The sequence below is a fragment of the Mizuhopecten yessoensis genome, unplaced genomic scaffold, assembly GCF_002113885.1.
Source record: "Mizuhopecten yessoensis strain PY_sf001 unplaced genomic scaffold, ASM211388v2 scaffold1995, whole genome shotgun sequence".
Taxonomy (NCBI): Eukaryota; Metazoa; Mollusca; class Bivalvia; order Pectinida; family Pectinidae; genus Mizuhopecten; species Mizuhopecten yessoensis.
In genome coordinates this window covers 12,638-29,816 of record NW_018404325.1, presented here as the reverse complement: position 1 = coordinate 29,816, position 17,179 = coordinate 12,638, and the positions used below count along the sequence as shown (strand labels likewise).

Here is a 17,179-nt window from a genome sequence, read left to right as displayed (position 1 = left end):
CTGATGATTTATGACTACTGTACCACTTGACTGATGATTTATGACTACTGTACCGCTTGACTGATGAGTTATGACTACTGTACCACTTGACTGATGATTTATGACTGCTGTACCACTTGACTGGTAATTTATGACTACTGTAGAGATTGACTGATGATTTATGACTACTGTCCCGCTTGACTGATGATTTATGACTCCTGTAACGCTTGACTGATGAGTTATGACTACTGTACCGCTTGACTGATGATTTATGACTACTGTACCGCTTGACTGATGTTTTATGACTACTGTACCACTTGACTGGTGATTTATGACTACTCTAGAGATTGACTGATGATTTATGACTACTGTACCGCTTGACTGATGATTTATGACTACTGTACCACTTGACTGATGATTTATGACTACTGTACCGCTTGACTGATGATTTATGACTACTGTAGAGATTGACTGATGATTTATGACTACTGTACCGCTTGACTAATGATTTATGACTACTATAGCGCTTGACTGATGAGTTATGACTACTGTAGAGATTGACTGATGATTTACGACTACTGTACCACTAGACTGATGATTTTTGACTACTGTACCACTTGACTGATGAGTTATGACTACTGTACCACTTGACTGATGATTTATGACTACTGTACCACTTGACTGATGATATATGACTACTGTAGAGATTGACTGATGATTTATGACTACTCTACCACTTGACTGATGATTTATGACTACTGTACCACTTGACTGATGATTTATGACTACTGTAGAGATTGACTGATGATTTATGACTACTGTACCACTTGACTGATGTTTTATGACTACTATAGCGCTTGACTGATGATTTTGGTTTACTGTTGTATTATAAGCAGATAGCGAGATAGACGATGCACCTGCTTGTACCATGGATATGGCCTCTGATGACCAAAGCGATTTGCATATGGTAGGGTCAGAAATGACGACCGGGGAGTCATACTCTGCTAGAGAAGTCACATCGCCAAATGCAGAAGGAGGCGACACGCCATTGGGTGAGATCAACATTTCTTGCCTCTTTTTTTCATGTCCTCGTTTCTGATGAAAGGCTCGTTTTGTAATATGTTTTTCACTCCGATCCGTCTGGCAGCTTGACAGACCTACTATTAGCTCAACGAATGGTTATCATGAATACAGCCATGATTACACCGCAAGGGTATCAGATTGATGAGATATTTGTTATGTGTTGGCAGATTTGCAAAAAAAAAAGGATTATAACGAATCTCGAGGGACCACAACCATTACGTTGCTTTAATACAATATTTTGGTGCCTTCACGTGTTGTCATGTTATGACAGGTATTTCACATTAGTGATTATATTGCAATCACTTGAGATATCTAATACCTGGTTGGGACCTCAAACTGATGACATGAACAATTAATCCTATATTTTGATACTTAACGTAGTGATGATGTCATAGATTTTCCAATGCAGATGTATTATGCAAAAAATCACAAAAACATACATTGCTGTTCATATAATAAATAATGAAATCGTTGCAGGTTGTGTTTTGTAATTTACCTTGTTCAAAACTTACCATGTCACATGTCTCTTATTACACTGTTGATTTATTACATTTCATAATGCTGTCTTTGTCATTCGCCACTTTTCCCATCCTCCTCCTCAGCTGCACCCTGTCGTCATTTCTCATGTGTAAAAGAGCCCTACGAGCATTTTATGTTCTATCTGATTTGCTGAGAAGCGTAGCGTTAAAAAATTGAGCAGTTTCGTACGGTTCAGTTATATGTAGTGACGATTAAAGTGTCCTGTGCCGCTTTAAAGATTGTATTCCTATTCATATGTAGCTTATATTTGGTATACGCATTTATTTGCGACACAATCCACTTAATTGAAATAATAATTCTCTTCTTTAACACTTTGTAACCAATAACTCATTATCTATATTGTTTTGTTGTCCATAGGTTATCGGTCACTCGTAAACAACCCAGCACTCGAAAGATCCGTAGAGGAGGCCCGAAAGCAGTACATGATTCTGAAACAGAAAGGTATGAATCGGTAGGATTAGGAAACGCTACACGATATAACAAAGTGCAAACGTGAACATTACATAGAGAAAGGGTCTATAGAAAATGTATGATATACATGGAACACAACACGATAAATAGCGTCCGTAATTAGTACAATCAGTGATTGGGTCCGTTATTAGTACATTAAGTATTTAGATACGTAAATCAATATATTAAGTGATTGGGTACGTAATCAGTACATTAAGTGATTGGGTACGTAATCAGTACATTAATTGATGGGTACATAATCATGATTTGAGTGATCGGATACGTTATCACTTTATTAAGTAATGAATAAGCGTCAAGTTTTTTTTTAGAAATGTATAACATTAATGGTGTCAGTTCTCATGTACTGCTGGGCATAGTGTTTCGATATTAAAGAAGAGTGTACACCTGCTTGGTTAATTATATCTATGTCAGACAGTACATTATGTGTTTCAACGTGTATGTCGGTAAAGTCAAATTATATATATCAACAATATACATGGAACCAATTTTTTCGGGACTTAAAAACTCAAGTGAGATATTATAAGTTATCCTTAACATTAAAAATTGGTGAAGTAACACTCAGAGGTTAAGAAATCTGTTTGAGGACCGCAAAATCAAGTCAGGTATTGCACCGTGTCCTGAACATTAGAGTCAGGTTAGAAAAGCAGTCTGTCACTGCCTGCCCGGAGCCTGCGCTACCTTCCAGTGCCCTTGTGATATGGATACATACAGAAACACGATTTTTCTCTCATTTGATATGAAAAGAGCTTTTGTTGATCTCTCATACTTACTGATTCAGAATACTGTTTTCAGAATGAAATAAGATAACTTTATTCAAAGTCGGCTAATGGAGGAAAAACAATAAAACAAATATAAGCTCTAATGAATTAAGACCCACACAACAATAGGGGAGAACAGCCCATTTTTTATTAAAGTCAGTTCTGGAAAGTATGGCAGCACGTCCGTTTTTGAACATTATTCAATTTTCCCTGTCGGAAGATCGAACGGCCGAACGAGCCCTGCCATTGGATAAGTTTGGACAGGCATTCGAGTAAAATTATGACGTCATAAAGCATGCAACGTTAGATTTTACCGCCAATTTTACGACTTTATATGTGTTACATGTGTCATACTTTCCACGGTATCGTTAGCCAAACCTGTCCGGGCCCAAATTGATATTTCAATAAACTCTAATCGTACAGCAATATGGTAGTAAGTGCTTGGCTTGGCTTTTATTTATAGCATTTGAAGCTGTCAGTGTATTACACGTTTGACAGTAAAAAAGTAGCAATTCCGTTTACAGAAAGTTTACATAACTAGAAGCGAGATCATGGTTTTCTTTCTACCCTCTCAAAAGTAATTTTCTTCTGTTTAGAAATTTTACATGAGAGTTTTCCTCACCATTTTTTCTTGTGAATGCCCAGCCAACTAAACTGCTAAGATCGTTACAGTTGTAAATATAAGCTCAAAAACAAAAATATCAGGGGTGGCCGAACTTGCCCCGGTCTCCTGTATGTAGTTTTTTTTGTATCATTGATGATTGGTAAACATGTATTCACAAAAAAAAAATTGCATCAATGACGCCATTTTCTTCCAGTCAAAGCTTCAGTCGATATTTTTATTTTATTTTTGTGCGTAACGTATATGATTGGTCGGGTGGCGCAGTGGATAGTGCGCTCGTCTTCACCAAGGTAGCCGGATTTAATCACGGTTACCTGCCCGACCACACAGGTTTCCTCCGGATTCTCCATCTTCCTCCCACACTGAGAATTAAATTCTCTGCGTGCTTTCGTCAGGGCACAAAAAAATGATTGATATAAGTTGGGAAAAAAAGCTATAGAAAAAAGTACATATTACATATTTTGTGAAAAAAATAATACGTTGCTGAAAAGGGCGTTGAAGTCGGGTTGACTGTCTGGACAATTATTGTTGATTTCGACATAATTGAACTATCCATTGTTTCTGTTATGAGTGTTAATGCATACATAAATTATGTAAAGACTATAACCAGACTTTCAAAAATGTTAATTATTTCGTTCATATTCTCAACAAATGGATATCAAAAGCTGATAAAATTTTAGACGATGCAAATTAAATGTACACGTTGACCTGTTGGTTTAATGCCGGCTCTTTTTGAAGATATCTCCCGGTAGAAATATTAACAGAACCTGGTTGATGACAAAAAGGATCTTCAGAAAATATCCGCATTTTAACTTTTTGTGCCTATGGCAAAACTGAAATAAAAAAAAAAGTCATGAAGCACCGACAGATAGATAAATGCAACGGACATCAGTTCCTTGATTTCCTGGTGATTTTCATCCTTCCGGAAGTAACCGATGGAAGCCGATGGAGTGTGAGGTGTTTGTGATGTCTTAGCATGATTATATCTCTCAACGAAGTTTCATGGCTACTAGTATCATAATTTATATGATAGATTTGTTTTCACTCAGAATGTATATTAATTTTTATCTAAACTAACTAGTAAACAAGAGGACTGTTTCATTATATGAAGATGTTCAGGTATGGGTTGAAACACAATTGTTTTTGCTTCAAGGATACACTTCCGGTTTCACCACTGGACGTCGACTTCCCGTCCAACAAAATTAAAGGCAATGTGTAGAATTCAGCTTTTTTAGTTTCGTATTTTTTGTTCCTAATGGAAAACATGAGTTTCCGAAGGCGTTATGGTACTTTACATGAAGGATGATTACTTTCTCCGATTCCCTGCTGCAGTTCATGTATTACGCTTTTATTGAAGAAAATGCGGAGTCAAACAGGTAAAAGTGTTTATAATTATATATATTAAAGTGAAAGCATTTGGTTATTGAGGATATTCTCATATTTTGATGCATTTATTTGAAAACAAAAGTAAAACACTAATTTATTATCACAGACAGGTATTACACATGTATTTTTATCACAGACAGGTATTACACTTGTATTTAGTATCCCTTACAGGTATTATACTTGTATTTTATATCACAGACACATATTACACTTTTATTTAATATGTTTTACGGCACGACCGTTAGTGAGGGCGGAGCCAGGCTGTAAATGTATCGGACTATCGGTACTGCACTCTTTCAAGCATTGAGTGATATATTAACTTATTAAATCAGACCTTCATGTATATAGCTAAACAGTGTATATTACAATTAAGTCTCCTTTCTTGATTGTAGTGTACTATAGCAGTGGCTATACACACAGTAGGGGCCATAAAGCCCCCTCCAAAAAAGAAAAAAAAAATATAATTCTTAAAATACATATAGTGTATATAATGCATTTGTTTTAAGTTATTATGATTATATCAAATTTTTTTAACTTGAAAACCTCCGGATTCATTTTTTCTTGACTTTGAATTTGATGGAAAACTGGAAAAACTTGTATAGCTAGGTCTCTTGAAAATTGTCGCTGAATCAGAATGAAATGCCTGTTAACATATTGAAAGATCGATAAAGGCAGGATGAAGGTAGGATGCAGACAGGATGAAAGCAATTTGTATGATTAGAGAGTTTCAATTGCTACAGGAAACCAATTGAGTAAACTGCATTTGTACATTTACATAAAAAAAGGTTATCATCAACAAGTTCAAACACAAAATTAACATGCTTCCTTTCCAGGTTGTTCTTGTTGTTATAACATGTATAAGTATTTGATATATGTATCTCCACAAAAATTGACAAAATGATAGGATATTTAGCTCAATTCATGATGAAATAAATATACATATGGAATTATATCTAAAATTTATACAAAATAACCCAAGAATGTTTTTTGACCAAGATTGGTTAAAAATTGTCTTAAGTTCTTGAGAATTTCAAACATGTTAAAAGTTTATTACTAACACAAAAATAAAGAAATGGGTGACAAACTTTGAGCAGGAAGTTCCCTGGCTCAGTTGAGTTAAAACGTGCATTTAGAGACTGGCATGTCACTCACCGCACTTATATATATACACACCCACCGCACTTATATATATACACACTCACCGCACTTATATATAAACACCCACCGCACTTATATATATACACACTCACCGCACTTATACATATACAGACACATCACACGTATATATATATACACACCCACCGCACTTATATATATACACACTCACCCCACTTATATATATATATACACCCACCACACTTATATATATACACACACCCACCGCACTTATATATATACACACTAACCGCACTTATATATATACACTCACCGCACTTATATATATACACACTCGCCGCACTTACATATATATATATACACTCCCACCGCACTTATATATATACACACTCACCGCACTTATATATATACACACCCACCGCACTTATATATATTCACATCCACCGCCCTTATATATACACACCCATCGCACTTATATATATACACACCCATCGCACTTATATATAAACACCCCCACCGCACTTATATATATATACACTCACCGCACTTATAATATATATATACACTTACCGCACTTATATATAAACACACCCACCGCACTGATATATATTCACATCCACCGCACTTACATATATACACACTCACAGCACTTATATATATATACACACCAATCGCACTTATATATAATATATATACACACTCTCCGCACTTATATATACACACTCCCCGCACTTATATATATATACCCCCCCCGCACTTATATATAAACACACCCACCGCACTTATATATATATATACACACTCACCGCATTTATATATATATACACCCACCGCACTTATATATATATACACTTACCGCACTTATATATATATACACCCACCACACTTATATATACACCGACCGCACTTATATATATACACACTCACCGCACTTATATATATATATACACACCCACCGCACTTATATATATTCACATCCACCGCCCTTATATATACACCCCCATCGCACTTATAAATATACACACCCATCGCACTTTTATATATACACCCCCACCGCACTTATATATATATACACTCACCGCACTACACCCATCGCACTTATATATATACACATCCACCGCACTTATATATATACACACTCACCGCACTTATATATATACACACCCATCGCACTTATATATATATACACACCCACCGCACTTATATATATTCACATCCACCGCACTTATATATACACACCCATCGCACTTATAAATATACACACCCATCGCACTTTTATATATACACCCCCACCGCACTTATATATATATACACTCACCGCACTTATATATATACACACTCACCGCATTTATATATATACACTCACCGCACTTATATATATACACACTCGCGCACTTATATATATACACACTCACCGCACTTATATATATATATACACACCCACCGCACTTATATATATATACACACTCACTGCACTTATATATATATATACACCCACCACACTTATATATATACACACCCATCGCACTTATATATACACACACATCGCACTTATATATATACACATCCACCGCACTTATATATATACACACTCACCGCATTTATATATATACACACCCACCGCACTTTTATATATACACCCCCACCGCACTTATATATATATACACTCCCCGCACTTATATATATACACACTCACCGCACTTATATATATACACTCACCGCACTTATATATATACACACTCACTGCACTTATATATATATACACCCACCACACTTATATATATACACACCCATTGCATTTATATATATACACACCCATCGCACTTATATATATACACATCCACCGCACTTATATATATACACACCCACCGCACTTATATATATACACACTCACCGCACTTATATATATACACACTCACCACACTTATATATATATATACACACCCACCGCACTTTTATATATACACACTCACCGCACTTATATATATATACACCCACCACGCTTATATATATACACACACCCACCGCACTTATATATATACACACTCACCACACTTATATATATATACACACCCACCGCACTTTTATATATATATACACACCCACCGCACTTATATATTCACATCCACCGCACTTATATATATACACACCCACCGCACTTATATATATTCACATCCACCGCACTTATATATATACACCCCCACCGCACTTATATATATACACACCCACCGCACTTATATATATTCACATCCACAGCACTTATATATACACACCCATCGCACTTATATATATACGCACCCATCGCACTTGTATATATCACACCCACCGCACTTATATATATACACACTCACCGCACTTATATATATTCACATCCACCGCACTTATATATACACACCCATCGCACTTATATATATACACACCCATCGCACTTGTATATATCACACCCACCGCACTTATATATATATACACTCACCGCACTTATATATATACACACTCACTGCACGTATATGTCACTAGCAATGGACAAACACATGAAATAATACAATTTATTTGGCAGCACATCATTAGAATGGACTCCATCATACACATTTTTGCATGATGTCTTCATATATTTTTATGTATTGTCTTTTTCTACCACGTTTCTTTGTGGAACATAATAAAAGGTCACGATCCCACCTCACAGGTGTGGTAAAAGCAAGTAATGCAGAGTTACTAGTTTTCAAATCTTCCTCTAGGTGTTTTTGCTGTAGTTGTCATTCCTCTTTGGAATACATAACATACTGTAGTTTTCGTTTCAATGTATTGAAATCAAGATTTTTTCAAGAGAAACAGATGGAATACATGTGATTTTCAAAAAAACATTTTCAAGTGACTGAAAATAATTTGAAATATCTTTAAATTCAGAAATGATAAACTCCATTTACCGTGGATCTAACATGCTCTATCTCAGTTCCACCGGAATGAGTAATTGTATTTGTTAAATTACAAATGCCTGCAGCAAGGACAATCCAAAATCTGCGCAGTTTATCAGAATATGTGATGTTGTCGCTTTATTGGCTGACAATATGTTTGATATTTTGAAGTTTTCCCGCCTAGGCGTATGATGACGTGACATTTATGTGAGAATACGAAAGGTTTATTAGACTCTAAATAAGTATTTAATTTTTCACTTCTTGAATCCATTTTGAATTTATGAATAGTATTTTACAATATTTGTGCTTTTTATGTGTAAACATTCGAAATTTTGATACCTACAGTTAATTAATTAAGTAGAAGTCTATCATGTTTATCTGTTTGTGGAAATTATAAGATTATAAAAAAGGTCCATGTGTTACACAACATCTATGGGTTTGCGATCGACATATCACCCAACAATACAGTGAAATAATGTGTACAGGGATGCATGTTAATCTTCTCTCCATGAGGAATTTAAACATATATGAAACATATTGAAAAATGTATCCAAATATACTATGTACTACAGTGCTAAAGACAGTGGAATAGGCAAGGATGAAATAGTAGATCATTAAGTAGTCATCAATTAAATAGTTCTTAAAACACTTGATGTACATCTGTATGTTCAGTTTGAAATGACATCCCAAGATAATTTATTTGAAACATCGTACAATTCACATGATTTTTATATGATGCATTTTAGATTTGTGCATCAAAAGGGGATTGAATTTGTGTAAGTTTATGGTAATGTACATGTCCGTATGTCACCCAAAACTTGGGGTTAGCGATTGACATATCACCCACCACTAGAGTTGATGTGCAACAAACTAATACAGTTGTATATCAAAAATGAAATTGTTATCCATGGATTCAATTTTTTCTTCTATGTTTTTTTCGTGCAAAATATCAAAAAATAGAATGCCTAAATTCTTATAAAAATACCTGTATGGTTTTTTTTTTAATCCTATCATTTGGCGTCACTGTGATAAACCTGATAATGTGATTAACTCCCTTTTTGTTGACAACCAGCACGTTGTTTTGTTGATATTCCGTTTTCTAAATATATACCACTGCAGACGACTCAATAATTTTTCGAACAATCAAATCAATGGTAATTTGTTTATTCAGAACTAGAGCAATGTAGCCGGTTTGTCAAGAGAATTTACATCTTTAACAGGAAAGTATCAAATATTTAAGTATCCTATAGTCAGATATAAGTTTCAAACCTTACAAAAATGTAACGTTTGTTCGAGAACTTGTTTCGAGGTCAAGAGTGTAGTCTCGTTCAACAAGACTCTTGTTGTCTACGCAAGCTACGCCGAACAGGTGATCAAGCGACTGGTTGAACGAGACTATCAAGATGACAGATACTACAGCGCGTGCGACTGGCGGCCATGTTAAGACAAGTATTTCAGTTCCATAGGTATTGTGAATGATCTTTATTTTTCTACAAACTTGTTACCTATAGGGATAGCTACGCTCTCACGGGCCCCTCTATTATCACAGACAGGTATTACACCTGTTTCGCGATCGGCCGGGAGTGCTCGCTATTAAGTTGTATCACTTGGACTTCCCCGTCGAACATCATGATTACTAATCATTGGAAAAAAGTGTTTCCCTGCAATAAGAGCACAATACATGTATAGTGAACATAGAGTTATTATTCAAATTATATAGGCACACTACAATTTGTGTATAATGTCTTATTGTTTGTTAAAGATAATGACTAAAAGGTAGCTGGTTAATTTTACTATTAAATGTACATGGAATCATGAAAGAAGCGAAGGTAAGTAAAATGTGACAAAGGATGAACCTTGTTAGTTCGTTTAAAATCAAAATGAAACGTTTACATACATGTATATAGAGGTACAAACTATACCATAGCAAACACAAGGTCTTTGTTCCTTACATTAAACATACATGTAACATCTGTGTAATGTATAAGCACAGGTACAGACCTATTGATAATCGTTAATGATATTTTCATTTTATTTCAAAATAGCTAAGGATAAACTTGACTCCATTAGAATGCCAAAACCATGCGATGACACACAACTGATGTCACCAAAACATGTACCATTAGATCATCCAACCTTTGGTTCGACTTCTGGAACATACGAGCACCAATCTGGCAAGGTTAGGGAGTCCACCAAGGAGTTAGAGGGGCTACAGATGGACGGTAATATAAACAATATGTATTCAATCACAAAAATAATAATAACAAGTAATTAATTCGACTATAAAGATAGATGACACATACCATGTTGAGATATAAAACTGATTGTTTTTAATGAGATGAAACGAGTACTTCAAATCATGTCAAGCAATTAACAAAGACACACTTTTGAGACATACAACGATATTTCTATTTTTCTTCTTCAAGCAGCTACCAGCTGGCATCTCTTTCAAGGAAAATATAAAAGCCTCATCAGAACGCCTTGTTTCCCTATTACACAAGACAGACAGCATTGTTTACCTGTCGTAGATGCATTGTGTGTTACCATATGTCTCTGTCGTTAAACCAAAAACTGTAATTTTGATTACGAGTATCATCAAATGAATGTCGTACACTATGCTGGGAATACATTCTGTCTGCATGAGGAAAATGTCTGTGCAATAAACGAGAAAGGCTTGGATGTTTCTATGCAAAACAAAAATAGTCATAGAATACATAGAGATGATTACATTGTAAAATCCATATCACATGCCATATCAGCACGAGGACCCAATATCAGACCGATGGCTTTAGCCCGAGGTCTGATATTGGTCGAGGGCTGATATGGCATGAGATATGGATTTTACCATGTTTTATTCTGTTTATCATATACGTGAACATAAATATTGGGCGATCATTTTTTTTTAATTATCAATTACGAACTTCAATTTCAAGCAATTTTTCACCAAAGACCATCGATAGAAAATGTAAATTAGAAAAAAAAAGTGGAATAAATGCCAATTTTAGTGTGTCGGTTGGGAAATCGCACAGAAACAATACAATACAAATTGTAACTTTGGTGATCAACACATTTTAATGAAATGAAAACACAATTGCAACAATAGAAATATGAATAACTGTCTGTTTACGTTAATCTTGGTGTCCGATAATATGGCCTATGTCCATTTTATGATTCTGTCACATGTCCATCTGATCAGCTTCACTTATGGTCTGATACTCTATATGACAAATTAATTTAATCAGAATTAGAATCATAAATAACGCGAATGCGTTTTCTTGTATTGCTATTACCATAGTTAAACACCACATCACCATTACTGGTCTTCTTTTGGGCAGAATAGGAGCAATACGTGTTCGATATCATTTAAAATTGACTCTACCAATTCCTGAGATGATCGATCCGCATGTCATCTAGATTACTAGGTACGGAGGCCGCCATTGTCGATTTCGAGCTGGAGTAGCTACACAATATAGAAGACATATGTTGACCTCATTGACAGTTTCTGTTAAAACGACATTCTCTGCTTCGTCGTGTTCCTTCGCCATGTTTTGTTTGTCAATAAGATCGTCCAACTCCATTATCCTCTTTACCAACGAGTTGAAAATCATCTCACCTTGAGGCGAACGCGACATATTTTCATAGAATCTCGTCTGCTGCACACGCATAGAAACGGCACGATAACTCCAGATGTGTTCCGGACAGAAAAGTCACGAGGTGTTCCGAAAATCCTGATATGCATTTTCCGACCGGCCGGTCTGATATTGGTCACGTGATTTTAGTCGTATCATATAGGGCGGAAAATGCAAATTTAGTAGTAAGTATGTGATACACTACTTAAAACTCTATTTAAATAGCCTAAAAATGAATATGTCCAAATTATAACATTACAATGTAGCTAAAAACATATCAATCAATATAAAAGCCGTAACTGTTTGATTAGATAACTTTAACTATAAACACCAATCAATATAAAAGCCGTAACTGTTTGATTAGATAACCTTAAATATAAACACCAATCAATATAAAAGCCGTAACTGTTCGATTAGATAACCTTAACTATAAACACCAATTAATATAAAAGCCGTAACTGTTTGATTAGATAACCCTAACTATAAACACCAATCAATATAAAAGCCGTAACTGTTTGATTAGATTACCTTAACTATAAACACCAATCAATATAAAAGCCGTAACTGTTTGATTAGATAACCCTAACTATAAACACCAATCAATATAAAAGCCGTAACTGTTTGATTAGATAACCCTAACTATAAACACCAATCAATATAAAAGCCGTAACTGTTTGATTAGATAACCCTAACTATAAACACCAATCAATATAAAAGCCGTAACTGTTTGATTAGATAACCCTAACTATAAACACCAATCAATATAAAAGCCGTAACTGTTTGATTAGATAACCCTAACTATAAACACCAATCAATATAAAAGCCGTAACTGTTTGATTAGATAACCCTAACTATAAACACCAATCAATATAAAAGCCGTAACTGTTTGATTAGATAACCCTAACTATAAACACCAATCAATATAAAAGCCGTAACTGTTTGATTAGATAACCCTAACTATAAACACCAATCAATATAAAAGCCGTAACTGTTTGATTAGATAACCCTAACTATAAACACCAATCAATATAAAAGCCGTAACTGTTTGATTAGATAACCTTAACTATAAACACCAATCAATATAAAAGCCGTAACTGTTTGATTAGATAACCTTAACTTAAACACCAATCAATAAAAAAGCCGTAACTGTTTCTATGTTATACCTTTAATTTTAAACTTGCGGCGTGTGCCATTAATGCATTTATATTTTGGAATATATTTATTATAATATTATTCAAAATAGGAACTTCGACGTCCTGTAAAAAATAGGTACTAAATCTTTTGCTCAGTATATATGGAGAACCCTTTCTACCACAATACGCTGTGTATGAGTTATATACCACACGTGGTATATGACCTACACGAGTTTGGATTGGTCGATAAGATGAACTTTGACCGGGACGACTTTTTCCACGCGCTTTTTGCCACAATCTGTTTTTTTACGTTGTCTGCTGTGAACATTCGACAAATGTTGGTGACTTTGTGTGGTTATACGGAAAAGGGGGTTATTAAGGCAATATTAAAAGAAGATGATACTTAAAGATTTGATCGCTAGTTTCAGGAAAAAATTGCTGCAGACCCTCAATATCGTTTCGACGTCACACCGTCGCGTGTCCAGGTCATGAAACCAAAACAAGATCTGTTCACTGTGTCGGAAAACATTTCGTTTTCCCAACGTCCCGTTATCGCTATTTGGACGGTCTGACTATGGCTGAACTGTCACTATAAACGTCAACCACAGAACCGTCACTAAGAAACGTAGGCCTATGGTTTTGGACATTAACAGCGATAAGTTCGTCTTCGTCACTTGGCGGGAGGCAGACTTCGTACGATATGCTTACGCGCATATAGTCCGTGGTTAATTTATATAAATTAATGCAATACTGCTACTCCCAATATCTGAAGTCGTTCATCTATTATATTTTTTCATGAAGTCGTTGCCGAAACATTAATTTTGACAATTATTAGATTTTTTTTAAAAATGCCATTTTTTAATATTAATGGCTGACTTTTTACATATCGGTCATATCACTACGCCAGCCTTGTCAACAAACACATGTGCGTTTGTTGTTTCCGACTGATCATGAGGTTGTGGTAGAAACAGATCACACGACTCGTGGTTGTGGAGTATGGTATTTATTTCACTCTCGTTAGTTAATTTTCAAAAGCTCGTGTCTTTTGTAACTTTTGAAAATTAACTAACTCGAGTGAAATAAATACCATATTCAACAACCACTCGTTGTGTAACCTCTATTTCTCTTAACACTGAGTTGATCAAATATGGGTTTTAAGCTAAAGGTCCTGATTTATGATTAAATACTGTTGGAACATGCCATTATATTTTGGTAAACAATTTTTCGTTTGGTTATTTAAGGAGATATTCTACATAAAACTGTACATGATATCTGGTTATGCTTATTAGGATGATCCTACGAGGACAACACTGGTCGTGACATGTGATGATCCTACGAGGACAGCACATGTATCGTGACAGGTGATGATCCTACGAGGAGAACACTGATCGTGACATGTGATGATCCTAAGAGGACAGCACTGATCGTGACATGTGATGATTCTACGAGGACAACACTTATCGTGACAGGTGATGATCCTACGTGGACAACACTGATCGTGACAGGTGATAATCCTGCGAGGACAACGCTGATCGTGACAGGGGAGGATCCTACGAGGACAGCACTGATTGTGTCATGTGATGATCCTACGAGGACAACGCTGATCATGACAGGTGATGATCCTATGAGGACAACACTGCTCGTGACAGGTGATGATCCTACGTGGACAACACTGATCGTGACAGGTGATGATCCTATGAGGACAACACTGATCGTGACAGGGGATAATCCTACGAGGACAACGCTGATCATGACAGGTGATGATCCTTTGAGGACAACACTGATCGTGACAGGGGATGATCCTACGAGGACAACACTGGTCGTGACATGTGATGATCCTACGAGGCCAACACTGATCGTGACATGTGATGATTCTACGAGGACAACACTGATCGTGACATGAGATGATCCTACGAGGACAACACTAATCGTGATATGCGATGATCCTACGAGGACAACGCTGATCGTGACAGGGGAGGATCCTACGAGGACAGCACTGATTGTGTCATGTGATGATCCTACGAGGACAGCACATGTATCGTGACAGGTGATGATCCTACGAGGACAACACTGATCGTGACAGGTGATAATCCTACGAGGACAACGCTGATCGTGACATGTGATGATCCTACGAGGACAGCACTGATCGTGACATGTGATGATCCTACGAGGACAACACTGATCTTGACAGGTGATGATCCTACGAGGACAATACTGATCGTGACAGGTGATGATCCTACGTGGACAACACTGATCGTGACAGGTGAAGATCCTACGAGGACAACACTGGTAGTGACAGGTGATGATCCTACGAGGACAGCACTGACCGTGACATGTGATGATCCTACGAGGACAGCACTGATTGTGTCATGTGATGATCCTACGAGGACAACACGGATCGTGACATGTGATGATCCTACGAGGACAACACTGATCCTGACAGATGATGATCCTACGAGGACAACACTGATCGTGACAGGTGATGATCCTACGAGGACAACACTGGTCGTGACAGGTGACGATCCTACGAGGACAACACTGGTAGTGACATGTGATGATCCTACGAGGACAACACTGATCGTGACAGGTGAAGATCCTACGAGGACAACACTGGTAGTGACATGTGATGATCCTACGATGACAACACTGATCGTGACAGGTGATGATCCTACGAGTACAACACTGGTCGTGACAGGTGATGATCCTACGAGGACAACACTGATCGTGACATGTGATGATCCTACGAGGACAACACTGTACAAGTTTAGAGCTATTTGATATCAATGTTGCACTCTTTTCAATTTTAGGACAATTTGACCAACCGCAAAAGACGAAAGGCTATCAGCACGTGCCAAGTATTCCTGTTTCTCACGGGGAACCAATTAGCAAGGTCAAGGGACGATATACACATGCATGTTCATCACGAACGGAACCACGACTTGAAAAAGAGAAAACCATGCAAGAAATTCTTAAGCTCGGAGAGGAGACACAGTACTACAAGGGGAGACAACGACTGTTTGATGACGAAAGGGAAATATCCAAGCTTAAGAAAGAGAAGCTTAAAATAGAGATCGAGATTCTCGAAAAACAATTGCTTTGTCATATCAAACAGACTCACTACTGACTGATGGAATGTACTGAAAAGGTAAACATGGCACGATTTGATTTAGATATTGTTGATATAATGTTGGTGTAGGTTATTGACGTTTTATACCCGGTATAATATTCAAAATGTATTCAAAATTAAATAAAGTGGCCGCATAGTGTCCAAAAAATATCATTTCTGAAAAATCTTTCTCGTTTTCATTTTCTGAACGGGATGCTCACGATGCATAGCACTATATGGACCAATTCATTCATTCTTAGTTTACTTTTGGCATTTCCGGTACTGTTAAAACATTTGTAATACATGATGAAACACATAGCCACTAACAATAAGAAGGATAATGAGGATTTAAGCCTAAAAGGGGTGAAAAATAAGCACATGTTTCTTTCTGTATATTATGTGTAAACATATTTAAATGATGAAGAACAAATCAAAGTCAAAGGC

The 17,179-nt window shown here is 36.3% G+C and overlaps 1 protein-coding gene across 1 annotated transcript in view; it reads left to right on the top strand.

The window, feature by feature from the left end:
* The window catches only part of LOC110444108, a gene marked incomplete at its 5' end in the record, with an annotated part of 24,461 nt that extends 7,629 nt beyond the window's left edge, over positions 1-16,832 (top strand). The window contains 4 exons of the mRNA XM_021488524.1: positions 876-1,031; positions 1,960-2,043; positions 10,913-11,089; positions 16,437-16,832. Coding sequence (XP_021344199.1) covers positions 876-1,031; positions 1,960-2,043; positions 10,913-11,089; positions 16,437-16,753 — 734 coding nt within the window. The remainder of the gene's footprint in view (positions 1-875; positions 1,032-1,959; positions 2,044-10,912; positions 11,090-16,436) is intronic.
* Positions 16,833-17,179: the final 347 nt, after the last annotated feature.